The 26,425-nt window shown below is 42.6% G+C and overlaps 1 protein-coding gene across 5 annotated transcripts in view; it reads right to left on the bottom strand.

Moving 5' to 3' along the window:
* The window catches only part of LOC311030465 (syntaxin-binding protein 4), a gene marked incomplete at its 5' end in the record, with an annotated part of 313,894 nt that overhangs the window by 217,437 nt on the left and 70,032 nt on the right, over nt 1-26,425 (bottom strand). For all 5 annotated transcript variants that reach the window (XM_084036231.1, XM_084036229.1, XM_084036230.1 and 2 more), the window contains 5 exons: nt 5,910-6,051; nt 7,815-7,938; nt 9,331-9,410; nt 16,441-16,515; nt 16,597-16,666. In XM_084036231.1, coding sequence (XP_083892357.1) covers nt 5,910-6,051; nt 7,815-7,938; nt 9,331-9,410; nt 16,441-16,515; nt 16,597-16,666 — 491 coding nt within the window. The remainder of the gene's footprint in view (nt 1-5,909; nt 6,052-7,814; nt 7,939-9,330; nt 9,411-16,440; nt 16,516-16,596; nt 16,667-26,425) is intronic.

Consider the following 26,425-nt stretch of genomic DNA (forward strand, 5'->3'; position numbering starts at 1 on the left):
TGCAGCTAGGATCCTGGTGAGAGTGCGCAAACATGAGCACATCGTCTCCCTCCTCACTCACCAATGTATACATGGACATGCCTCCCCCCACCTACCTCAATGAACTTCTCAAACCACAAAACACAACACACTCCCTCCACTCTACTCACTCAAACCTCCTCCACATACCCAGAACCAGGCTTAGGACCATGGAAGACAGGGCCTTCTGTGCTGCTGCCCCACGCCTGTGGAATGCCCTCCCTGACACCTTGAGGGCACCGCAATCCACTGACTGTTTTAAAAGAGGTCTCAAGACATTTCTTTTTAGCAAAACTTTTGGTTCCCCCTCTTAGATGTTTAAAAAAAAAAAAACGTTTTACTTTAAAAACTGCTTTTGACCTGTAGCCCTTTGAGATCTTCGGATGAAAAGGGCATATAAATAAAATGTATTATTATTATTATTAATTGCTCTCAGTTTGTGAATGGCAATGAAAACTCCTCCATGTGTTCGATGCGGTCTTCATGGTCAGACACCATCATATCTAAAAGAGCTCATTAAACCCTACTGTCCTGCTAGAGCACTGCGCTCTCTCTCTCTCTCTCTCTCTCTCTCTCTCTCTCTCTCTCTCTCTCTCTCTCTCTGTGTGTGCATGTGTTCCCTGGAGTCCTGGTGCTGTCAGGTTTCCCTGACAGCACCAGTGAAACCTGATCCTGACTGCTGTCGAGGCTGTTTTTTCTCGCCACTGTAGCACTGTAACGCTTGCTGCAGGTGATTTTGGGACTTTGATGATTCATTGAATCTGAAAATGATATTCTAGTCCTGCTCGATGCGTAACGTGTCCTGAGATATATTTTGTTGTGATATGACACTTTCCATAAAATTTAATTGAATTGTGTCTGTGTGTGTGACGGCGGAGCACAGCAAGGTGACACCCGAAGCAGAGTCATAGTGTGATGGCTGACCTTCACACTTGGTGTAGCGTGTCTGGGACTCTGGGACTCATCTAATAGAGCAGCACTGACACTGAAACAACACAAAGCCCTATTCTTTAATCCAGCATAAATTCATTGAGACTCAATAGGATTTAATGAATGGACAGGACAGGTTTGTTTGTCGCCTTATGCTCTTCAAAGTCATGGTAACACAACAAATGACAGAAAAATACTGTATACATTCAGTGTAGTGTTGTCACGATACCAACATTTTGGTACCGGTACCGGTACCAACATGTGTTTCTGTACTTTTCTATACTTTTCGATACTTTTTCAAATAAAAAGTGAACGTAAAAAATGTCATTACTGACTTTATTTTAATAGAAAATCTTAGAACAATAACATATTAATCAGCAAATAAAATAAAATACCACAAAAGCTTTTCTAATGCACACAATTTAAAAAATGTGAAAATATAAATACAATAATATAATATAATATATAATAATATAAATAAACCAGCTCTATTTTTTTTCTTCCAGAGCTACTTTTGTTTAGAGTGAAGGGGGGTGGCGCTTGCTTTTAGCACTGAATGTGGCTTTTTTTCCTGAGTAAATGACCTGTCGTTCCCTGAGCTCAGTGTGCAGGTCTGGGTGCTTGTCCTTTAAGTGTTTGGCTAAGTCGGAGGTGTTTCCGCCGTTAGCCATGTATGTTTTTAAACACCGTTTACACAGTGGTGCATCAGCGTTAACTGCCTCGCCTTGCGCATTTGTTTTTAGCTAAAGTACGGCTATATCGCACTTCGCGGCGCTGGTTTGTCCACAAGTTGCGGCGTGGTGACGGTTGCAGCAGCCATTCTCCTCTCCGTGATCCTCTCCCCCCACCTCTCTCCCCCTCTCTCTCTCTCTCTCTCTCTCTCCCCCCTCTGTTTGTTGCTCCAGTCTACGCTGCTCGCTAACTTGCTAACTGTTTCCTCCGGCTTGCTTGCTTTTTCTTTTTATCTCCCCAAGCTGCGGCTCGCTCCTCGTCCTCTCAGCTGTAGTTACAACGCGGTGACGTCACATGGCGTGTTCGCCGCGCTGTTGCGGCCGCTGCCGGTGTTGTGCCAGTGTAGGTATTCCCGACAGAAATTGTTTCCCCTGGCTGCGGGAGCGCGCATTCATTCAGGCGGAAGCCTGAAGGCGGAGCAACAGCGTTATGATTTTATTCTTTTGTACGTCATAACATCGTACTAGTACTGAACGGCAAAATGAAGGTAATCATTTCCTCATGTGATTTGACATATAACACGCTGTAATTCAAGTCCTGGTATGGAATTTGTCGAACTAAATATACGTCAATATCCAAAATCAAGACCACTGTGATTGTTTTCTGGCTTCAATTACGTCTATTTAAGCTACTTCACTCGAAATGTACTATAGTAGACAGATGAAGTCTGACCATCAAATTATTTATTTTGTGTGTTCTTTAGATACTACTCTATAACCTCTGTGATTATGAGCAAGTTTCTTATCTTCTCTTATACACAAAGTTATGGGGGGGAAACAGATTATTTCAGACGTTTACCTGTCTGCCAGAATTTGTATCCCCCCCCTCAAAATAGACAGAGGAAGTAGCTCCCGCAGTCAGGGGAAACAATTTCTGTCGGGGATACCTACACTGGCACAACACTAGATGCCGCATATCACGGGGGCCTTGAGATTCATAACTGGTTGTAAACCCCTCACACATCACTGTACATTGTACTCTTTCACAAACTGGTCTTCACTTTCCATGCGCAGAACCACTCACTGGTATCTATTTATCTATAAATCCATCATCGGACTGCTCCCCTCCTACTTGTCCACATACTTGACACGGAAACAGTCCGATCGCAGCCTCCGGTCCCTGGAATTCATCTTGTTTGCCATCTCGTCAGTCCGTACTGAACTTGGCAAGAAGGCGTTCTCTTATGCTGCACCTGCAACCTGGAACATGCTCCAGCAGAGGATGAAGCTGTCCAGCTTTATTCCTTTAGGGAAATTCAAATAGCTGGTATGAAAGCTGATGAGATCGTTTGTGGGGGTCTGCACATGTATTTAACCAGTCCTATTCTTCTTTGCACTTTGTAGTTTGCACTATACTTTAATGTTTGTATTCTGTGTTGTGTCTCCTGTATGTTCAGTTGTCTGTAACTTTGTGTTTTGCTGCTGCCTACCTGGAACAGGTCTCTCTTGTAAATGAGACCCTGGGTCTCAATGAGATTTTACCTGTATAAATAAAGGTTGATAAAAAATAAATAAATAGTACCGGTCCCGTCCAAATGCAATATACTGTTTTAAATGCCTCAGTACCCCGGTACCAAATTAGTACCGGTATACCGTGCAACCCTAATTCAGTGTTTGAAAGAAAAGAATGAAGGTATAGTTCCACCTTTCCCAAATAAAACCCAACTTTCTTCACTTAATCATAATTCCTCATTTCTATCATCATCTATCGTCTATGCTATTTCTATATTTTATATTTTGTAGTGGAGTTGTAGTCTTGTATGTTTATAGTGTATGCTATTATATTATTCATAAAGATGGGCCCGTCGCACTCAACTCATCATGATGAAGTGCTTCGAGAGGCTGCATCTTATGTCCATGAAGAAACACTAAGTTATGTTTAGTTTTGTCTTTCTCGTGACTTCCTGTTTTATTTTGAAATCTAACTCCTCTCGTTTCCTGTTTCCCGCTAGTCTGATGGTTTCCACCTGTTTTCCATTACCTTGTGTGTGTATGTAGTCTCTGTTTCCCTTTGTCCTGTGCCAGTTGGTCTTGTCTCGATGTCAGAGAACCATGCCAGCCACATGATCCCAAGTCAGGTTCAGAATTCTGTTACATTTTTTGCGATAGTCTTGCTGAAATATTATTTTGATACTTTGTCTTGTTCTGTATCGTAGTTGTTTTCCTCAAAAGAGTGATTTTTTGTTCTACAGTTTTTTTTCCTCTCTGTGAGTGATTTTCCTTTGCTACTTTGTTATTAATCGTTCAAACGTCCTAGTTCAGTCGTGACACTAGGGTTGTCAAAAAATCAATATTCGGATAATAATCAATACTAAAAATCTGTATCGGATTAGATACTAACTAGCCGTCTTTGCCATCTCTAGTTGATGGTGTATTAGAGCTTACAGTTTTTATCTATAATACTATTCAAATTTCATTCCATATTTGTTTCAATATTCAAATTATTTTCAAAGGCTGTGTCTGAAATCATTCACTCATTCCCTCCTCCCTACATAGGTGAGTTCTATGTAGAGTACTATATAGTGGACTCATTGGCAAAATGAAAAATACTTTGCCGCTCTCTCTCTCTCCTCTCGTCCGTTCGCCATTTGTCCTTCAGCGCAATGCATGATGGTAAAATGTGCTCTGCTAGTGACCATCGGTTGTACACTACTTTACGCAATGCATTGTGGGAAACTTTGAGTGCACTTTATTGACCAGCTACCAGACCGAACCAGTAGCAGCCTGCTCTACCAACTCTATTAGACCAGTTACCAGACAGAACCAGTAGCAGCCTGCTCTACCAACTCTATTAGACCAGCTACCAGACAGACAGTATGTACACAGTAATCCCTGAGCTGTACAACACAATAAAACAAAGAGAATCTGAACATATTTGTCACATAGAATATACTGTGTATATATATATATATATATATATATATACACACACACACACACACCCTACGGTTATTGCTGTTATTACAGTTATTTGCCTACCATCTCCACTGCACCTGGACTGTAAGGACTCACATGTACAAATGCTGTTCATAGACTTCAGCTCAGCATTCAACACAATTCTCCCTCGGTGCCTGATCAGCAAGCTGAGCATACTGGCTCTGAACTTCTCCCTCTGCAACAGCATCCTGGATTTCCCGATGAGGAGAACCAGACCGTCCGAATTGGGAGCAACACCTCCAGTTCCACCACACTGAACACCGGGGGCTCCCCAAGGCTGTGTGCTCAGTCCACTGCTGTTCACACTGCTGACCTACAACTTCACAGCGACACGACCGTGGTGGGGACTCATTAGCAAGATCGATGAGACAGCATACGGGGATGAGTTGAGACAACTGACGGCCTGGTGAAAGGCAACCTGCCTCTGAAAAAAAACCAAAGAGGTGGTTTTTGACTTTAGGTGAGCACAGACCACTTTTAGTGTGTCAACGAACACACCAAGTTTCTTAGTGTTCCCCTGACGGAGAATCTGACCGGGTCAAGATCCCCCCCCCCCCCCCACACACCCTCACCACCTTCTACAGAGGGACTGTCTACATCCTGGTGTGGCAGCTGCACCATTCTGGACTGCAGCGTTTAGTGAGGAGTGCTAAAGAAATTAGACGACGTTGACATTTGTGATGTTTGCAGATGACACTTCCGTCATTGGGCAGATTACGAACAACAACGAGACTTCAAATAGAGAGGAAACCAACAGAGAACAGGTAAAACCAAGGAGCTGATTGGTAATTTCATCCGTTTCACAAACATTTCCATCCTGGTGAAAAAATATCATAAAAAGCTGTCTCAAAGGAAATTGCCTGCTAAGCTTTCCAGAGGGGCGATAGAAAACATCCTGACTGGAAATATTACAAACTATCATGGCATGTTCAAGGTCCAGGACAGGAGGACTCTACAAACCACCAGAACATCACTGGTACCATCTACCAGCATCTGTGATATTGGTGAGAAGAGGTGCCTGCACAGAGCCCAACTATAGTCTGTTCACCCTGCTGCATTCTGGGAAGAGATACACTGATGAACCAGCAGACCTCGAAGCAGCTAGAGACTCCTAAGTTCATCCTCCACCCTCCACCATATAATATAGTGTTTAGTATAGTATAGTTTGTTTTTGTGTGTATTATTCTTATGTAGCAATAATGGGACTACAAACTAAATGTCAAAATGCACTAAATTGTGCACAGTGGGAAGCTTGAACCATGTGTGTTTCTGGTTGGTGGCTTCATTTCTTACCCGGTGACAGTCTCCCCCAGACAGCACCTCCTGGATGAAGACGGCGGGGCCGTCAACCTTGTTGGAGCCTCCTCCGATGGTGATGCCCAAACTGCTGGATCGTGCCACCGAAATGAGCTGAATCACTCCTTCACCTGGGTGACTGAGAACACGAAGACACAAAAAACACGTCAACCTATGATGGAAAGAAAAGCAGCTTTATTTTTGTGAATGAAGAGGCAGAAGGCGCATAGTGTAATGCAGGGGTGCCCAACTCCGGTCCTGGAGAGCCACTGTCCTGCATGTTTTAGGTTTCACCCTGGTCTACCACACCTGATTCGAACGATTTTCAAACCTGTGACAAGCTTCAGTTGCTTGATAACGAGCACATCATTAGAATCAGGTGTGTAAGAGCAGGGAGAAACCTAAAACATGCAGGAAAGGGGCTTTCCAGGACCGGAGTTAGGCACCCCTGTTGTAATGAGTAGGGATGGGGCGATATAGGATTTTAGCAGGGATTGTGATAAAAAAAAAAAGCTAACAATAAGTCAATCGTGGTGGATTTCTATTCTCAAGATAATTGTAAATATTGTCACAAATTACTTGAACAATCTGTCTAGCTAGCAATCATAGTAGATAAAATATTCCTAAAATATTCAGGATACAGATATACTGAAAAAAAATGTATTAATTCTTTATTCATGCAGGGAGATCTTAAGATTTATGGTAATCTTATTTAAGGTTTTTCACAAAAAAGTATGTTTACCAAAAAAAGGGTCTCATATGTGACTCTTTGTTTCTTGATTGGAGGTTGTTTTAACCATTCTAAGAGTTTTAAGCATATTATTATGGTTATCAGGATTATTTTGTGAATCGTAATGGCTTGGCGGGACAATCGTGACATTCATTTAGTCACATCATCATCATGTCTGGGCCGAGTTGTCTGGGCTCATAGTCCACACATTTGAGAACAATAGACATGTAACACCAAGGCCTTGCTTATTTCTATCACCATTATAAAACGACCTCGACCCCCAAAGTTACACATTCATGACACACTCATGTTTGTCATTGGATGGAAGTCAGTGGAACCCCCTGGAATCTCCTGGACCCACCCATGACAACACTCAGGTTATGAAGGTCAGTCCACACCTCCACCCATGCCCTTCCACTTAAGGACCCTCCCCCCCCACCCCCCACCCACCCACACACACACACACACACACACTGGCATTCTGAGTGAACAGCCTCCTTTTTGAGTCGAAATGAAATGTTCGGTTATTGGTCCCTGATCCCAGGGTGGTGCCCCATTATCATTTATATATTTGTATTAATATTAATTGTATTAATTTTCGTCAATAATTATCTTTTAATAACCGAGCATACTCCCTACTGAATCCCAACAAATCATAGGCAACATTCAGATTTTATCACATAGCAGAAGCATAAACATGGCTCAGAGGTAGAGCGAGTCTGAAGATTGAAGGACCGAAGTGTCCTTGGGCAAGATACTGAAACCCAAATCGCCCGAATCGCTTCTTCAGGCTGAACCATCGCTGTGTGAATGTCTGTGAATGTGTGTGAATGAATTAGATCCTGATGTTCAGGCGGCTCCTCTGCCATCGACGTATGAATGTGTATGAATGTGTCAATGTAGACTGAATGTAGTACAAAGCACCTTGAGTGGTGGAAAAGACAAGAAAAGCAGTTCCATTGATAAAGACTCCTTCATGTTCATGACAATCTCATGTACCCTTCCAATAAAGTGTTGCTGTAACATTTAATGCCAAGAACAATACTGACACACATGAAAGAAAATCAAAAACCAGTTTGTTTGTAAATCTGAGTTGGCGCATATAGGCTATTTGCTATAACAACTCCCCTAAGAGACCAGAGAGCGGTGTCATGGTAAGTGTATAATCTGACCTGAGGGAGCGCAGCATCGGCCCACTGTTGTTGTACATGTTCTGAGAGCCTGCTGGGCTCAACAACAAAGGACTCTGGGAGCGAGATGAGGAACCAGATGATGTACTGTCCAGGTAGCGGCCTCCTTTGGAATGGAAAGCAAGAACAAACGCTCAAAAAGGAGTGAGTGCAGTCATTTCACCTGTGAAGTGCTTGAAGGAGTACAATCAAATCATGTCAAAATGGTAAAATAGATGGATATATATATATGTGTGTGTGTGTGTGTGTGTGTGTGTGTGTGTGTCTATATATACTTCATTTAGCAATAGCTTATTTGTTCAGTGAAGAAAAGCTAAAAATAGACACAAGCTAAGTTCCAGCCAGCTGATCATGAAAGTGAAAGGAGTTAGTCCCGAATTTAGCAACAACTTTGGCTGCTCTGGCCCGGACATTTAAGGTGGGCTGACCTTTAAGGTGGACCAGAATTATTTTCCTTTAACCCACCATTAAGCCCTGTTAAGGGAACGTGTATAGAGATCATTTTGGCCGCGTTCCCTAGCCATAACAACTAGGTAAAGAAGTGTGTTTTTCAATGAATTTGGGATTTTTTGAGTTTCATCCATATCCACTGTATTGTGTGAGATGTTTTTGTTATGTTGGCACTGTTAACGACAATAATTGTACCATTTGATTGATTTAGTGATAACCTCTTTATGTCAGACTGGTGTGAAAGAATATTTTCCAGGAGTGTGTCTATGTGTAATCAAACCACAGACACTAAAATCCTTAAAAAATGCAATTTTGTAAACTCATAGAAAGCCATAAAGCCAGTAGTTGTTATTCCTTGACCATGGAAGGATAACATCTGGATTTTCATGGTGTTTTCCATTCATTTTGAAGGTAAGGCCTCAAATGTTATGTTTTTACACGCATTTCATATGGTTTCCCACTGAGGAGCAATCATGCCTCAAGACCAACCAGTACGTGGCCTAGACCCAAGACAACATAAACAAGTCTCAAGTTTGCATAAAAAGGTCGTCATTCCCAAAGTCAGGACTAAGAATGTTGATCTCGACCCAAATCATAAAAAAAAATGATTTAATGCACACTAAAATAATCATCCTTATTTATATATAAATCACAAAATACAATTGGGAATCCTTCATTAATATGAATGCTGATGTGACCCTATAGAAACTGCTCACATGCTGATGCTGTTTTTAAAACATCTGTACCAGCCGGCTGCCTCCATCGTGACTCAAACAGATGTTGGCAACGGTCAAATGCACTTGTCATGATTCATTTTTAAAGGCACACTCCATTTACCCTTTAGGCTTAATCATATTCAATAAAAAAACGTTTTTTTTACGTATGATGACATCATTTAGGTATTTTTTGACATTGAAGAGACTTTGTACAGGAGTGCAAACACAAATTCAATTTCACATCGTGAAATATGCACAAATTAAATTACAGTCACGGCTTGAGGAGAAGGAACAAATGCAGTGTGTAATGTAGTGTATAAAAGTATTCCTACCTTGCTGTATAGGAGAGTTGCGTGTCGATCCTGTGCTACCATTAGATCCATACTTCTCCAGCAACTCAGCAAATTCTCTCCTTTTCAGGGAAAACAGGAGAGAAAAAATATTCAGGTCAGACTTTGTCAGTCATGGATCAGAAAGAAAGATTTACACGTAAGCTGTTTTATTGTCTAAGTCTGACAAGGACAAGCACAGGCTCTTAAAAATCCTTGAAAGCAACGGTATGTCTTAAGTATGCTTTAGGTTTTGAGGACGATTCACCTCTCATCTGAGAGGCTTCTTAATAAGGTCAGGAGGATACTCAACAAACACCACATCCCCAAGCACGGCAAGCCCAGCAACACCGTGAGGCAAAAGCTTGTCCACCGCAAGAAAGAAAACATCCAGGCACAAGCTGGACATAGTAGTGTTTGCGGTCCAATGCAGTAAGGGATGCACTGACCTGTACATCGGGAAAGGAAACAACCGCTGCACAAGCGAATGGTACAATACAGGAGAGCCAGGTGGCAGGACGGGTTGACTCTCAGGAGCCTCTTGGATAAGAGGGGGAATATAAAGCAAGTCCAGCTGCTGACGACAAAGCTTTGAGAGAATACCATGACCTGGATGGTCAGACATCTCAGAAAAATTACATTCCACACAACTAGGCTGACCCCAACCGTTGTTTAAAATGTGCTGTATGAATCAAGTTTGAGTTGAGTTATGTTAGTTATGCAGCTTTAGACAACACAACCAACATTAGCTTTAGACAACAAAACCAATGTTAGCTTTAGACAACAAAACCAATGTTAGGTTGAGACAACAAAACCAACATTAGCTTTAGACAACAAAACCAACTTTAGGTTTAGACAACAAAACCAACTTTAGGTTTAGACAACAAAACCAATGTTAGCTTTAGACAACAAAATCAACATTAGCTTTAGACAACAAAACCAACGTTAGCTTTAGACAACAAAACCATGGGATAAATTCATGGGACAAATTCATGGGAGGATTCAAACGGGTTTAAAAAAAGATGTCTTTCACTGTTGATTTCTGCACATATTAAAAAAAAATCAGGTCTCATGGAAGACACAGGTCAGGGTGGGTCTATATGTGTAGTATCAAAAACCATTGTGGGCAGCAGCGCATGCTTGCTAATGGAAACATGAGGCTAGCAAATTGAAATCAATGTAGCTGTTTTCTGGTGAATTATGTTTATTATCAGTAGGTTTTCCCTCTTGGTAAATAAACGTGACATGAGAGATGTGATATGATTTTCTTGCAGCTGGATGGAGCTGCATGAAGCTTGTGCTAAGCTAGTTCTGACTTGTTTCTAAAAGAAGTAGAGGAAACAGACGGAGAGAGAGACAGACATAATCCCCCCCTTCCCTGCCATCCACTCTCCTCCCCTCCAGCCCAATCCTGCCCTGGTAGGGTAGTTAAAGCACAGACAGCCCAGATTAAAGCTCATCTCGTCAGGAGCACAGCCGTAGGTTAAGCTCCTTCCTTTAGTCCACACTGACAAGAGGGGGGTTGTTAGAATCCATCACGAGACTACTAATCACCTCAAAACATTAAACAAGACATTCATGTTCTAGCCTTCATCTTCATCTCAGGATGTCACGTCTACATATTCATACTAGGATCTGCCCAATAAATCTGCAGTGTGCTTCTGGTGGCTGTGTGTCGTGCTGTTACCACTATTAACTTCAAATTTCTGGCATGCATCCTCTCGAACAGCTGATGTGTAAATTATGTCTGCATTAAAGTCTCTTCGCTGAGGATCACACCTACAGGCAGAAAATAGCAGATTTTTTGTGAATATGAGGGATTCATGTTTAACTGCCTTGCTCATTTAAATTACAAATCCTCTGCAACTTTTGCCAATTTACAATTACGGACCATGTTTTCTAAAGTGGATTTGAGGGGAAGATGAGGCCTGTGATGGTGACAGCTGGTGCTGACCTTTTTTCACTAAAATTGGTTGTGGTCAGATTAGAAAGCTGGTAGACCACTAATATTATCGCCCTCACCCATCAGTAAATAGTGTTGCCATGCCAATCAATACTACCCGGCATGATTTAGAAGGATTGCATACTGCACAAGTGTTCCTAGTTATTCAGTGGTTGTGTAAATAACTTCGGATGTATCAGAAAACTTGATTCAGCATAGGTTCTGTGGTAGCAGGTGAGTTACTAAAACTAATGTAACAGCCCATCACAAACAGTGAGTTAAAAGCAGTGAAGTCGAGCTTCAAGTTAAAGTAGTGTAGACCAAACTATGTTTTTTATGTTCTGTAACTGTAGTATGGAATTAGCAAGCCAGACCCTAAATGTGTAAACCTGAACAAATTAATTCTTCCAGCCTTTGCGGCCCACTTAAGATGAGACCCATTACCATCCCTCTGGAAGACGGACGCGATGGATGGTCATCTGCTATGTTGGGTAACTCACACCACTCAGAATTTGAAACTCAGTTTTCATGATGGACATTACGAGACCTTATTTTTCCACGTTTTCATCTGAGCTGCATCCCCTAATCCTAGGGTTCCCATGGCTCATCAAGCATAATCTCTAGATTGACTGGGCCACTGGGAGGGTGGCCAAGTGGGGAGAAGACTGTGTAAAGAATTGCTGTATTCCTGCCCATGTCTTTTTGCCCTTTCTACCTCAGGTGCTGAGCTTCCACCATCCGATTCACCTCCAAAGACCAAAGACACTCCCATGCTCCTCACTATCGAGAGGGCCAAAGGGTTTGGCTCGCCACCAAAGACCTTCCTCTTCAGGGGGACTCCCGGAAATTGGCTCCCTCAATCTTGTGTCAAAGTTAAGAATCACAACAAAGAAGCCTGCAAACTCTTGGCTGTAAAAAAATAATCACAAAATGATGGATCCCCTGATGAGCACATTGAGAACCAGTGTACCAACATATCAATATAATATAATCATATAATCGCCAAGTTTGGTTGTCATGAACACAAGAAATCTGTAATGAGCAAAAAAGCAACATTACAGAAACATTCGGAGTACAAGAAGGTGTATATTAATCATGACATTGCCTTTGAACAGCGGGCTATTGAGTCCAGCTTCCATGCGATTTTAAAGGAAATCGGCACGGACAAACTCGCTGTCCGAGGCGGGCGTGTAGTTAACACGTCGGTCTGGTCAACACGCAGTAACACCGCAGCGGGGGGAGCAGCCCAGCGCTAGGTTTCATGCGGGTTTTGGAATGTACAAAGCTGGAACATCGATACATCATCAGAAAACAATAAAACACGTTCACAGTGTATTAAGCATCTGGGCTTGGATCTAATGGGAGTGGCAGAAACTCATCTGACTGGTGTGCAAGCTGCATCTGTTGCTGGATACAGGTGGTTTGGACAGAACTAGACTGCATCATCGCGCTCGCTCTGGATCAGGGGGAGTGGGACTTTTTATTAGTGACAGAATGTGTACGGACTACAACTGTGAAATCCTTGATGACTCTGTGGAAGGTATATTATGGCTGAAGCTGACTGCTAAGCCCCACCTCAGTATAAACCATGTGTTTTCTGTTGCTGTTTGCTATTTACCACCAGCTAATTCTAGCAGGCAGGTTGATGCAGCAGACTTTTATGAGACCCTTCTTTCAAATGTATTTAGATTTCAGAAACTTGGTCCCTTTTGCATTATGGGTGATTTCAACAGCCGTTGTGCAAATGTACAGGATTATATTGAGGGGGTGGATGCAGTAGAAGAACGAAATATAGTGGATACAGTATCTAACTCTTATGGGGAATTATTTATTCAGTTTCTTATCAGTGCAAATTGTTGTATTTTAAACGGGAGGAATTACCTCAATAATGATTTTACATGTGTATCATCAAAAGGGTTATCAGTTGTTGATTATATAATAGTGCCTTATGAAATTTTGCACTGGTTTAGTGAATTTAGTGTAAATAGGAGTGAGGACCTCTTCACAGAGGCAGGCTGTGTCTCCACTATTGACACATCCAGAACTATTCCTGACCACTCTTGCCTTACATGCTCTATGGTTCTCCCTGCTGGACTAATATCTCCTTCCATGTGTACCACCCAGAGGAATGAGGATATGGTCTCATTCACTGTTTTTGATCTACCCAGCATTCCTGATCATTTTCTATCAAGTGCCTCATGTCAAACAGCACTGAGGGACTGTGCAGCACAGTTGGGGGATGTCACCGCTTGCCAGCTTGCCGTGGATGCTGTGTATACACAGTTCTGTGAAATTTTGAAAAAGGAGATGCAAGATCAGATCCCTCACAGAGATGTTGTTATTCAACATGGCTGTTCTAACAAAAAGAGGAGGAGTAAAAAAGTTTGGTGGACAGATCATCGCTCCTCACTATGGAAGGCTTTATGCTCAGCGGAGAAGGAATGGATACTGTGCCCCCCTGGTCCAGCTAAGGCGCAGGCTAAAGCTGTAATGAAGGACATTCAGAAGCAGTTTGATCGTTCAGTCCAAGCTGCTAAAAGACGATACTGGAGATTACAGCAGGAAAACATCCAAGAACTAGTGAGTAACGACCCAAGGACCTTCTGGCAGCAGGTTAACCAGCTTGGTGTTGGCAGTGAACGCCGCCCAGAGATTCCCTGGGAGGTACTGAGGCCTGATGGGACTGTACAGACTGATAAATATGCTGTTTTAGAGACCTGGAGGTGTGAGTTTGCCGGTCTGTTTCAATCTAATAACCATTGTGACTCTTGTATCAGAGGTAGAGTTACTGCATATGCACATAACCAGGGCTCCTTCATGAATCAGCAAATTACAGAGCATGAAATCATAAAAGCTCTACAAGCAGCTAAAAAGGGTAAAGCTTATGGATATGACAGGGTGCCAGTTGATGTATTGAAAAATGGTAACACACTGAATATTTTAAATAGGCTCTTTAATTATTGTTTTTCAAATGGTGTGGTACCAGAGTTTTGGAAATATGGTATTATTAACCCCATCCCCAAAGCTGGGGGAAAAGACAACAGAATACCTCTAAACTATCGGGGAATCACTTTGACATCTTCTGTGTATAAACTGTTCTGTTCTGTGCTGTATAATCGTGTTGCCGAATGGGCAGAAGCTAACGATATTATAGCAGACGAGCAAAACGGGTTTAGAAAGAAACGGAGCTGCCTTGACCATATTGCTACTTTAACTACAATCATAGACACAAGGAAAAAGTTGAAGAAAGCTACTTTTTGTTCTTTTATAGATTTTTCTAAAGCTTTTGATCACATAGACCGAAACATGCTCTGGAATAAGTTGTCCGCATTAGGCCTACATGGCAACATGTTGAATTGTCTCATTGCTTTGTATGAAAATGTCAAATGTTGTGTTCGAGTTAATGGACGTCTCACAGATTGGTTTCCAGTTGATATTGGAGTTAAACAAGGATGTATTCTATCTCCTATTCTGTTTGCCATGTATATAAACGATCTGTCTCTAGCAATTAAGGCCTTAGATAAAGGTGTCTCTATTGGTAACGAAAAAATATCCATTCTGTTATATGCAGATGACATTGTTTTGATTTCTGAAACTGAGGAGGGGCTTCAGGAGATGCTTAATTTTGTTCATAGTTGGTGTCAGGACTGGAAATTGAATGTAAATCCTGATAAAACCAAGGTGGTGCACTTTAGAAATCCATCAATGCCCCTGTCTGAGTTTAGTTTCTCCTGCGGCTCGTTTACTTTGGCAACAGCTAAAGAGTATAAATATCTGGGTTTGATGTTAACAGAATTTCTAGATTATAATGAAACTGTCAAGAATTTAGCAATGCATGCGAATAGAGCCCTAGGTGCAATCATAGCTAAGTGTAAATGTATGGGTGGTTTTCCTTTTAAATGCTATACTAAATTGTTTGAATCCTTGGTCCTGCCTATTTTGACCTATGCTGCTGCTGTCTGGGGATACAAAAGTTATTCTCCTATTAATGCTGTGTTTAATAGAGCATGTAGATTCTATCTAGGTGTGGGTAAATACACCCCAATTGCTGCTATACAAGGTGACATGGGCTGGAAAACCCCATGGCAACATCAGTGGTCCTGTATTTTTAAAAACTGGCAAAGACTCTGTGGAATGTCTGACAGTCGATTATGTAAACGTGTTTTTCAGTGGGCGGCTCATTTGACAAATGTAAAAAATTATATGCAAACGGTAAAAACCTTTTTCAGTACTATGAATTTACCTCATCTTGCTTGTACAGATATGGTTTATTCTAGTAACGACCTTAAATGTTTTGATGTGGCTGTGTCAAAGGCAGATGAGGACTCATGGCTACAGTTAATAAATAAACCAGAAGGGAATAAATTACGCACCTACTGCCTATTTAAGGGTACATTTGAGACAGAGCATTATAAAGAATATACTTTCAAGACAACATAGAAGTTCCCTTGCTAAATTTAGATGTGGAGTCGCTCCTTTAGCGATAGAAACCGGTAGATACACAAACACCCCATTGGAGAGACGTTACTGTATTTTATGTGATTCTGGCTCCATTGAATCAGAAGCCCATGTTCTTTTGCACTGTGTTACTTATACGGACATTCGTGCTGATCTATTTAGTACACTTTCGAAGTTTTATTTTAATTTTAATGATTTTGATGATATGAATAAATTGTGTGTCATTTTAGCTGGTAAACATTGTATTAATGAATGTGCCAAAGCCTGCCACCTCATCCTCAATAGAAGACTGTCTCTTATGAGTTCCAGTTCATAAAATAATTGTTTTGCTTTGTTTTGTTTTGTTTTTTTTTTGTTTTTTTTGTTTTTTTTGTTTTTTTTGTTTTTTTGTTTGTTTGTTTTGTTTGTATGGTACCATAATGTGCGTTTCTATTCATGTTTTTATTAGTTGGTGTCTCACAACTCTCTTTTTGAGTGGTCCCCAACACTTTTAATTTTGTCAAGGGGGAACGGGTCATTTTGTAATCAATACTGTATTTTTATATTGTCTCTGGATTTTTATTGTGTGTTGTGGAGTGACACCGAAATAAAGCTTATCTATCTATCTATCTATCTATCTATCTATCTATCTATCTATCTATCTATCTATCTATCTATCTATCTATCTATCTATCTATCAATGTACTGTTTCATTACATTTCTATGTTGCTTACTTTGCCTCCTCATCTCTGGCTATGAGAAGTCTCATGAGGTTGGTAGCAGAGGCTGCTCTCAAGACGTCCACAGCTCTGTAACACAAACACACATTTACATTATTGCTACAACATCACCTGAATAAATTACAAGAGCAGCAGTTTTTACTTAAATACCTTTCACTTGTGACTCCCACTAGACTGTCACCATTCACTTCCAAGATCTGGTCCCCTGGCATCAGGTTTCCTGTCAAAAGTGAAAGAAAGGTCTAGTAAAAACAACATTTTTTGAGTGGGTGATTCTATTCATAAACACTTTCTGTTATATTCCTTGAAATCCTCGTAACATACCGATAAAATTAATACAGTAATGCTCTGACATAAAAATGTTAAAAAATGTCATCCGTGGCAAGACTGTAAAAGAAAATAGTTGGACAGCCTGTCCAGCTGTCAATGTTTACTTCCTGAGTGCCGATCGCCAGCACTCGTTTGGTGTTCTGAGGGAGGGGCTTTGAACAGAGGTCTGAATGAAGGGGGCGGGACTTTTTCGGTTCAGTGAACCAGGTCGAAGTCTCTGTGTTTTTTCAAAATGACCTTTTCTGCCTTTAGGCACCTCAGCATTGCCTTAATTTTTCAGATCCGGAGGTTGGTGCCTAGAGCGATTGCTTGATTCTCCTGGCGGAGATAATAGGTTTTGAAATTCTTCACATTAAAGAAGACCTATAATGCTAATTTCCAGCTCTATATGTTTTATTCTCTGATATGACCAGAGCAGCTTTGCATGATGCAAAGTTAGAAAAAAAACTAATTTATCATAAAGTGACACTCCATGTGGACCCTTAGTCAAGCCTCTGTCTGAAACACTCCATTTGAGCTCCTGCCGCTTTAAGGCCCACTTTCTTTTGATTGGCCAACTTCCAGAAGTACGTCCAGTCCTTCTGAGCACTGCTTCCTTTCATGCTGGTGTATAGCTTCAGAAAGTTAACATTAAAGTTAACATTAAAGAAGCATGATGTCTTGTTCTTTATTGGAAATGGCAACTTCTCAAATCAAGCAGAACTTGTTTGAATCTGAGTTGGCTCCAGAATATGAGAGTGGTCAGCACAAACAGCTGCAGCTACGATTACAGTAGGACGTCTCTGTTTAGTAAATCACTGCATGAAAAGTGGGATTTTTGTCAGTTAGCGGCCCTGTAAATTCCCGTGGAAGTTCAGGTTTACGACTGCAAACGGGAATTTGCAGGAAACACCGAAAACTGACGTAAATTGCCGGGAATTGACGTGGGCCTTGCTTGGCAGTTGTCCCCCCATGACCCCCCTCCCCGTAATCCTAGGGGAGGCTTTAAAATGTAAATGAAAATGCTGTGAGCTATACAAATGCAAATCAGGGTAGCAGGGGGAGTTTTCCCCCAGGCGACATTTTTCTGAAAGGTGTTGACTTCATTTCATCTTCATTCAAAGATATAACTTCATTTCATCTTCATTCAAAGATACACAAAACAATTTGCTTCAACAATTACTTTTAATCAGGCTTTGCCACAAAGGTAAAATGTACATTCATGCAAACAACATCACAGTCTCCTAGAGCTCAACCACTGTGCATAGTGGCATGACTACAGTGACCCTTTCTGTGCTTAAATGCACAGTGGATGTGTTAACTACACATCTCCCAGCAATGCGCTCAACAGGCAGAAATGATGCTGGGTATGACGTGTCTGTTCCCTGCAAGCTCCAAACTTCTATTGGCTTTCCATAAAAATGTCTGTCCGGATGGGGATGAAGCCAGGAAACTTGCGCAATAACATGTTTAAATGCAGTACCTTTTGACACAACATTAACAACTATAAACTGCTTTATAATGGCTGGTTGTAGTTCTGCTAGAGGGTCAAGGATGGGTTCATAGATCATAGATCTCGGCTGTGTTAGAAATGCCATACTAACGTCCGACTCGTACTTAATTGTGACGTAAATTTGAGTACGTAGTGCGTTCACATACAATAGTATGTGAATTTGTGTACGCGAGAAATGCCCGGATGTATACTGCATTGGCAAGAATTTCAGAGTATACAGCGGACCTTGCTAAATCTACTCAACTTCCCAAAATGCATTGCGGCTCGTCTGACTTCACAAGTTTTGGATAATGGCGGACGACTGCGGTGATTCTGGCGAGGAGCCCGACACAAACCGCGTACACATGTAAGTATACTGTAACATGATTGTTATGTTTCCAGCTGACTTTTAAATCGTATTGATAATGAACGTTACTTTATTGTTGTTGGCATTGTACGTTAACGTTACTAATCGAAGGTCCTGCTAGCCGGCTAGCCTACTGACGGTAATTTACTATAGAGGTTAGCGAGCGCAAGCGAAGTGGAAAATGTGCCGTTTTTACCGACGTTAACTAATAATATAGTGCTTATGTTAAACCGTGGTTATATATTTACTAACGGTGATTAATAACGCTGTGCACCGTTGTCCGTTAAAGGTACGGATGCAGACACTGGGCGCCTCATTCAGTGGGGGGAACGATGCGGAGACGTTCACGTTCACCGGCAGGAGGGATGCTGCACTGAGAGGCTTCACTTAAGAAAATGTGGTTTAAATGTTATAATTCTTATATCCAGGACTGCTGGAGACTCTGAGGATGTCCCAGGACTGCTGGAGACTCTCAGGATGATTGCGGTAAGAATATGTTCGGTGACTGCTAGCTAAGCTAAAATTAGCAAAGCAAGCCCAAGCTAAAAGTAGCTTAAAAGCTAATAGTCCAAGCTAAAAGTAGCATAGTAGCCTTGTAAAAGAACAAGAGAGAGGAACCAGTGTAACGTTAAGTTGCTTTGTTAAGTGTATGTTGTTGGTCTTTTACAGGAAGCAGTACGCCGTCTTCACAACTCGGAGACGAATTGTAGGCGCTACGAACCGGAGCAAGGGTAAGATTTAAAGAATATGCTTTCATTCTGCTGTATAAGGAAATAGATGCGTTTACAGTAGATACCGATCTTAACTGTTCATTTTGTTTTCACAGACGAACCTCGCCTCATAACGAAGCTGTGACCTCTTACTTGCTCGGAGCTTTGTCCGCAAGTCCGGATTTCTATGACGCTGATAGTGACGCCATTGTGTGTAAGTAACTTTTACTGTTTTCTTCTTCCTTGTTTTAATTTTACTGTGACTTAAGTTTTCTTATTCATACCACTCATTTAATTGTTTTCCAGCTGCCTGTAAGACATACTATGAAACGGTACGCAGGAGCTTCAGACACACACAGCCTGATCTCGCATCGCAGGTGGAAGCTGTGAAGACGTCAGCTCGGAGTCGTTCCAGGAGAAAGAGGGTAAGACTTATTAGATTTATTAGATCCGTTTTTGGTCAATGTGACCAAACCTACCTAAACCTATTTTTCAGGTGCATTAATAGATGTGTTGTGTCCATGCGCAGTGCATCGCGCAGTACTGATTGTCTTTATTGATTGTTTTACAGCTGCTGGAAGCGAGACGGAGTGTGCTTGCTGGCGATGAGGTGGACCGTTGGAAGTCCGCCACCACAGACATGATGTCTGATGAGGAGGACGGCGTCGTTGGCGGGGTGTCTGGATGGATTGTGCGACCTCCATCCTCTCGTAGCCAGGAGCTCACCGAGCTCTGTGCGACTCTACAGTCGCGATTAGAGAAGACTCCCAAGCACGCACAGCAGGCGGCTGTAAAATTGACCAAATTCGGACAGAATGTCGCCAGTTCATTTGTTTGTTGTGTGGGCAAATTTGTACAGTTGTGTGTTGTGTTGTCAATAAAGCTCTTTCTTTGAATACTTCCTCCTGGCAATTTTTCCTTTCCTCAATGAATTCATTCATATTTATATTTATAAATATATAAATAAATTAAAAATAAATATATGTGTGTATATATATGTATAAATATACATATATATAAACATATATGTATATATATATATGTGTGTATATATATATATATATATATATATATGTATATATATATAGTGATAGATCTGCTAACCAATCACTAGTGATTATTCTTGTTTCAAAGACCCAGTGTGACCAATAGTAACACATCTGCTAACGGGGGTGGGGTTTACTTTTATAATGACTCATCAGGTTGACCAATAGTGACAGATCTGCAAACGTGGGTTGGCTTTACATTTATAATGACCAGATCTGCCAACCAATCACGAGCGATTATACTTGTTTAAAACTAGTGGTTTCATCCAATCCTGAGTGAGGATATTCAAGCCATCTCTGGCCAGGCGCGGTTTCGCTGCTATTCATATGCTAATTAGAGCCTTCGCTGTGGTTCGTTTTCGACAATTTTCGGCACAGACGAAAGCGGCGTTCGCAGCCTATAAATTGTCGTTAACTCTCGAAAATTAGGGAGATTTCCGGGCGTTTACAGGGACGAAAATCCGACTTTTCATGCAGTGAATATTACACTCATTACCTGCTTACTGCGTGACATAACGCTAGGTTTAGTCTTTTAATCACAAAACATGTTTATTGGTGTACGTGTGGGAAATGTTCTGAAATGCCGACCGAAGTGGAAAACTTTGTGGACCAGTTTGGGAATGGCCCCTTTCTGTTCCAACATGCCTGTGCACCAGTGCACAAAGGTCACCATAAAGACATGAGAGATTTTGGTGTAGATGAACTTGACTGGCCTGCACAGAGTCCTGACCTCAACCCGATAGAACACCTTTGGGATGAATTAGAGTGGAGACTGAGAGCCAGGCCTTCCCGTCCAACATCAGTGTGTGACCACACAAATACACTTTTGGAAGAATGGTCAAAAAGTCCCATAAACACACTCCTAAACCTTGTGGAAAGCCTTCCAGAAGAGTTGAAGCTGTTATAGCTGCAAAGGGTGGACCGACGTCATATTAAACCCTATGGATTAAGAGTGGGATGTCACTTAAATTCATATGCGAGTCAAGGCAGGTGAGCGAATACTTTTGGCAATATAGCGTATGTAGAACGACCTGTAGCTCTCGAATACAGAGTAGTAACAACAAGGACTGGCTGTAAATGGGCGGGACTTTGCAACGCCATAGCGTGTCTCCCGATGTGGGTGTGCTGTACCTTGAGCAGATGACCAAATAGGAAAATCTGTGAAAGTTTTACGTCGAGAAAGTGGAAAAAAACAGTCTGAAATGAGGCTTTCACAGTAGTTTGAATCTTGAGCAGCTCATGGGGGTTACTACTACCCATGTTTACCTTATTTGAATGAATGAGGTAAACATAACAACATCCAACATAACAAAATATATATGACAAAAATATGGTAGAAAAGGTAAAGCATAAGGTCCACTTTAATATATTCAAACCAAACCCTCCAGCAGTCTGGTCACCACTGTTACTCTTGGATCTGTGTTGATGGGTTGGCCTTTCCCTACAGTCACATGACGCACCATGTCCTTAAAAACACTCCATAAAGACTATGGAGTACCTCCTGTCTCACACCGCTCCTTTCCTGTCCACACAATCACACTCTGTTGATGAAGATTAAACCTCAGTGTGACTGGCTTCTATTCACTGCAGCTTTACATTTTTCATTTGAATTTTTAGCTTATCTATTGAGGCCTAGAATAACTTAGTGTTAAAAAAAGAATCATATTAGATCCACTGAAGGTAGAATGTGATATAAATCAGTGACTACACGTTGTAGGGCAAAGCCAAAATGACTAAAAATGCCGACCAGTATGATTTGTCTGTTCCTTTGGTAGCTTGGTCTATATCTGTTTGTCTATCTTTATGTAACGTTGAAAAAGTAAAAAAAAAAAAGTTTATCAAGAACTTTGCTTTGTGGCCTAACGCAGAAGATTTAATTAGTAATCGGCAGAGACATGTTACCTGTCCAGGGTAAACTATGTTATTGACCTATTAAAAGGAAGAGCCTTTGTCTGGGCCAAACCGGCTTGTAGCATTAATCCAAGTTTGTGTAATAATTCTGAACCGATTGTTTAAAGTCTGAAGGACGTTTTTGATCATCCTGACCATGTGGGAAATGCTTCTTGTCTTCTCCTTAGTCTCTACCAGCGGACGAGAAGTGTCCTCTGCGGGGAGTGTTCACCTTGTTCACCAATGTCACCTCTGGCCCAAATAAGAGGGCTGCAGAAGATGTGGGGGTATTGGTGATTCAAGTTTCTTCTCCTTCTTCCCCACCCAAAACCCAATTGTCAGTGTCAGCCACCATTTGTTTCCAGGCTGAATCTTGTCCTGATCAAGTCTTAGTAGACTCTGGAGCACTGGAGGTTTTCTAACTTTAACCGTAACATCAGAGACTATAGTAAAGTCGCACAAGCTGGAAAAACAACACTTGCTCCACTGCCAGCACTTTTCGAACTCTCACCGGATGAAAAAGGGCAAGATAGCATTATTGTTACATCATTCAAAAGTATTATCTCCTGACCTTTGACCTGGCTCCTCCACCATTAAAAGAGTTCATATCACTGCACTTAGATTCTAGGACAACTAGGACAATCAACAAAGGTGAGTTTGGCAGATCAGCTTTCTCTATTAGAGCAACAAACCTTTGGAGCTCAGAGCCAAGTTATATAAGACAGAGCTGCAGCCATACTGCTTTTAAATTCAAGATGAAATCATGGCTAAAAAAAACCTCAAACCAATCATGTTGCCATCACACATGAATGTAAGCACTTTTGTTAAAAGAAAGAAACCACAGTGGAGGTTTCTCTTTTGTCTGGAGAAAGTAAGGAAGCTGCTTTGTATCTTGTTGGTAAATCAGAAACTAATTGTAGATTTGGGGTTAGGCATTCTGTGAGTACAGCTAGTTGTAACATTTAGGGCCTGTCCACACGAAAACGTTTTCGGTGCGTAAACGCAGAAGTCTTGTGCGTTTCGCCCTTCCGTCCATACGATTCCGGCGTTTTCGAGGCGTGAAAAAAACGGCACCCCTCCGTTTCGTGAGGACGGCGAAAAGAATACGCTGACGTCATCGCCCCGCTCCTCGACCCTCGAGCCTGACTTCTTCCCCCGCGACGTCTCGTAACAACAACAATAACGGCGGCCTCCGTGCTCGTAGCAGATATTCTGCTCGTCTGTTCGTCGGCGTATCAGGGCCACTGTATGAATAAAAACGGAGCCGAGACCAGGGGGGTGATATTCCGGGAAAAAAGTCGCAGATATGCTACTTTATTACGATGCTAACAAACAACCGCTAGCTAACTTCCCATGAATGTAGGAATATATTTGTCTAATTAATCCATCCCAACGTGTGACAACGCCTCGTCACGGTCCTTAGGATGACGGCTGTTGGAGCTTATTGTTGGTTTTATTTATACGGGCCAAATTGTCATCTTATGGGTGTTTATTGATTGGGTGGTCGGGTGGATATTTAGCCGTAGCTTTCACGTGTTGCCACAGCAAAGGCAAACATCCCGTCACACTCCGTCTCTTCTTCTGCATTTTTGTAGCAGAAACAGCGCCACATATAGGCCTGGAATATGTACTACAGCGCGCTGAGTCATTTTCAGTGGATTCTTCTGGACGCAGATTTTCTTGAAACGACGCCAAGGCAAAACGGAGAAAAAAAGTTTGTTTTGCTTCGTGTGTACGGGGCCTTAGTCTTGTGTAGATAGCCTGTTGTTTACATTGTTGTGAAGCTGATCTTACTGAGTGGGCAATTACCTAGTTTCAGCCAGCTCAGCTGTAGTCAATTGAGTTGATTGGAGGGAGGGGTCTCAGTCTGCGCATGAGGTAAACTGAGCACTTAAGAGCTTGTCACTACAGCGTCAGCTGCAGCATCAGGACAGCAGAACAAAGACAAGGGAGTCTATCTGCGGGAGTCCATTGAGGTAGGCATTAACCCCCTCCCATCGCAGCCATGTGTCCTATCCCTGTCAGAACATCAAACTGAAGAAGATTTTACCAGAGACCCTTCGCTCGAGGCTGTAACCCATCCAATCTCTGCTACCCACCATTCTCCACCGGTACAGAACTTGAAGTACTAGGGGGGCTGTGGAACTGCCAGTCTGCAGTCAAGAAGGCAGACACCATCAGCGTATGCCTCCCTGCAGACTCTCCACTTCCTGGCCCTTACGGAGATCTGGATCACCCCAGAAAACACTGCCACTCCAGCTGCTCCTTCAACTGCCTACTCGTTTTCACACTCCCCAAGACAAACAGGCCGTGGAGGAGGAACTGGGCTCCTCATCTCACCCAGGTGGTCCTACCAGGTCCTTCCTCTGGACCACCTACCCCGATCTGCACATGAATTCCACGCCGTCACCCTTCCTTTCAAGCTCAACATCATAATGATCTATCGCCTTTGTGTGATTCTCCCTCCCCATGAAGTCCACCACATCCCTCCCCTCTACGCCTCGAACTGTCACCAGCAGACGCAACCTGAAATCCCTCACTCCCTCCGCTCTCTCCTCAACTGTTCTTTCCTCACTACCATCCACATAACAATTCTCCTTAATGCCTACTGAGGAAGCATCCTCCATCCTGATGTCCTCACTCTCCTCTTCTTTGGACACTCTCTGTCCCCCCATCTCACGACCAGCGCGATCATATCACTCCACTCCCTGGCTGTCCGAACCTCTGCGAACCAACAGATCATTGTTGCGAGCGGCAGAGAGAAAATGGAAGAAATCGGGCCATCACGAGGACCTTGCTCACTACCACCACCTCCTCTCTGACTTCACCTCAACTATTTCAGCAGCTAAATCTGCCTTCTACCTGGCAAAGATCAACTCTTCTGCCTCCAACCCCAGGAAACTCTTCTCCATGTTCTCCTCCCTCCTCACCCCTCTCCCTCCTTCCTCCCTTACTGCTGATGACTTTGCAACTTTCTTTACCAAGAAAGTAAATGACATCAGCTCCCCATTTACGCCTATACCCTCCCAGAAAACATCTCCACTAACTCTCAACTCTGATGGCCTTACCAGCTTTAGCCCCCTCACCTCTGAAGACATTCACGCACTTGTTACATCTAACCGTGCTACCACCTGCTCCCTTGACCCGATTCCCTCCTTTCTTCTCCAAGACATCTCACATGACATCTTGCCATTCCTCACCACCCTGATCAACTCCTCCCTCACCTCAGGTGTCATTCCAGCGACTTTTAAGACTGCTACAGTGAAGCCCCTCCTTAAAAAACCCACCCTAGACACTGCTGACATCCAAAGCTACAGACCTGTATCTCTTCTTTCATTCCTCTCTAAAACCTTGGAACGTGCCGCCTACAACCAACTGTCATCTTATCTCTCGCAGAACAACCTCCTTGACCCTAATCAATCAGGATTCAGGACTGCTCACTGCACTGAGACGGCCCTCTTCACAGTGACCGAGTCCCTGCGAGACGCCAGTGCCTCATCCCACTCCGTTCTCATTCTCCTCGACCTATCTGCTGCATTCGAAAGTCAACCACCAAATCCTCCTCTCCACCCTGGCTGAACTTAGCATAACTGACTCTGCTCTCACCTGGTTCACATCATACCTGACAAATCGCACCTTTCAGGTCACATGGATTGGCTCCTTGTCCAAACCCTGTTCTCTGGACACAGGTGTCCCTCAAGGCTCAGTATTAGGACCGCTTCTGTTCTCACTCTACACTAGATCACTAGGTTCTGTAATTACATCGCATGGATTCTCCTACCATTGTTACGCAGATGACACCCAGCTGTTTCTCTCTTTTCCCCCTACCTCTGACACTCACATTGCAACTCGCATCTCGGACTGTCTGGCTGACATCTCTGTCCGGACAACTGCACATCACCTCAACCTTAACCTGAATAAAACCGAACTCCTCTTCGTCACGGGGAAAGACTGCCCTCGCATGGACCTGTCGGTCACTGTCGAGGGCATCACAGTATTGCCCTCCTCAACTGCGAGGAACCTGGGGGTAATCCTTGATGACCAACTTTCCTGCACCCCCAACATCACTGCTATGGCCCGATCCTGCAGATTTGCCCTCTACAATATCTGCAGGATTCTGACCTTCCTCACAAAGGATGCAACGCAACTCCTGGTCCAAGCATTG

The sequence above is a fragment of the Eutrigla gurnardus genome (genome assembly GCF_963514095.1).
Source record: "Eutrigla gurnardus genome assembly, chromosome: 20".
Taxonomy (NCBI): Eukaryota; Metazoa; Chordata; class Actinopteri; order Perciformes; family Triglidae; genus Eutrigla; species Eutrigla gurnardus.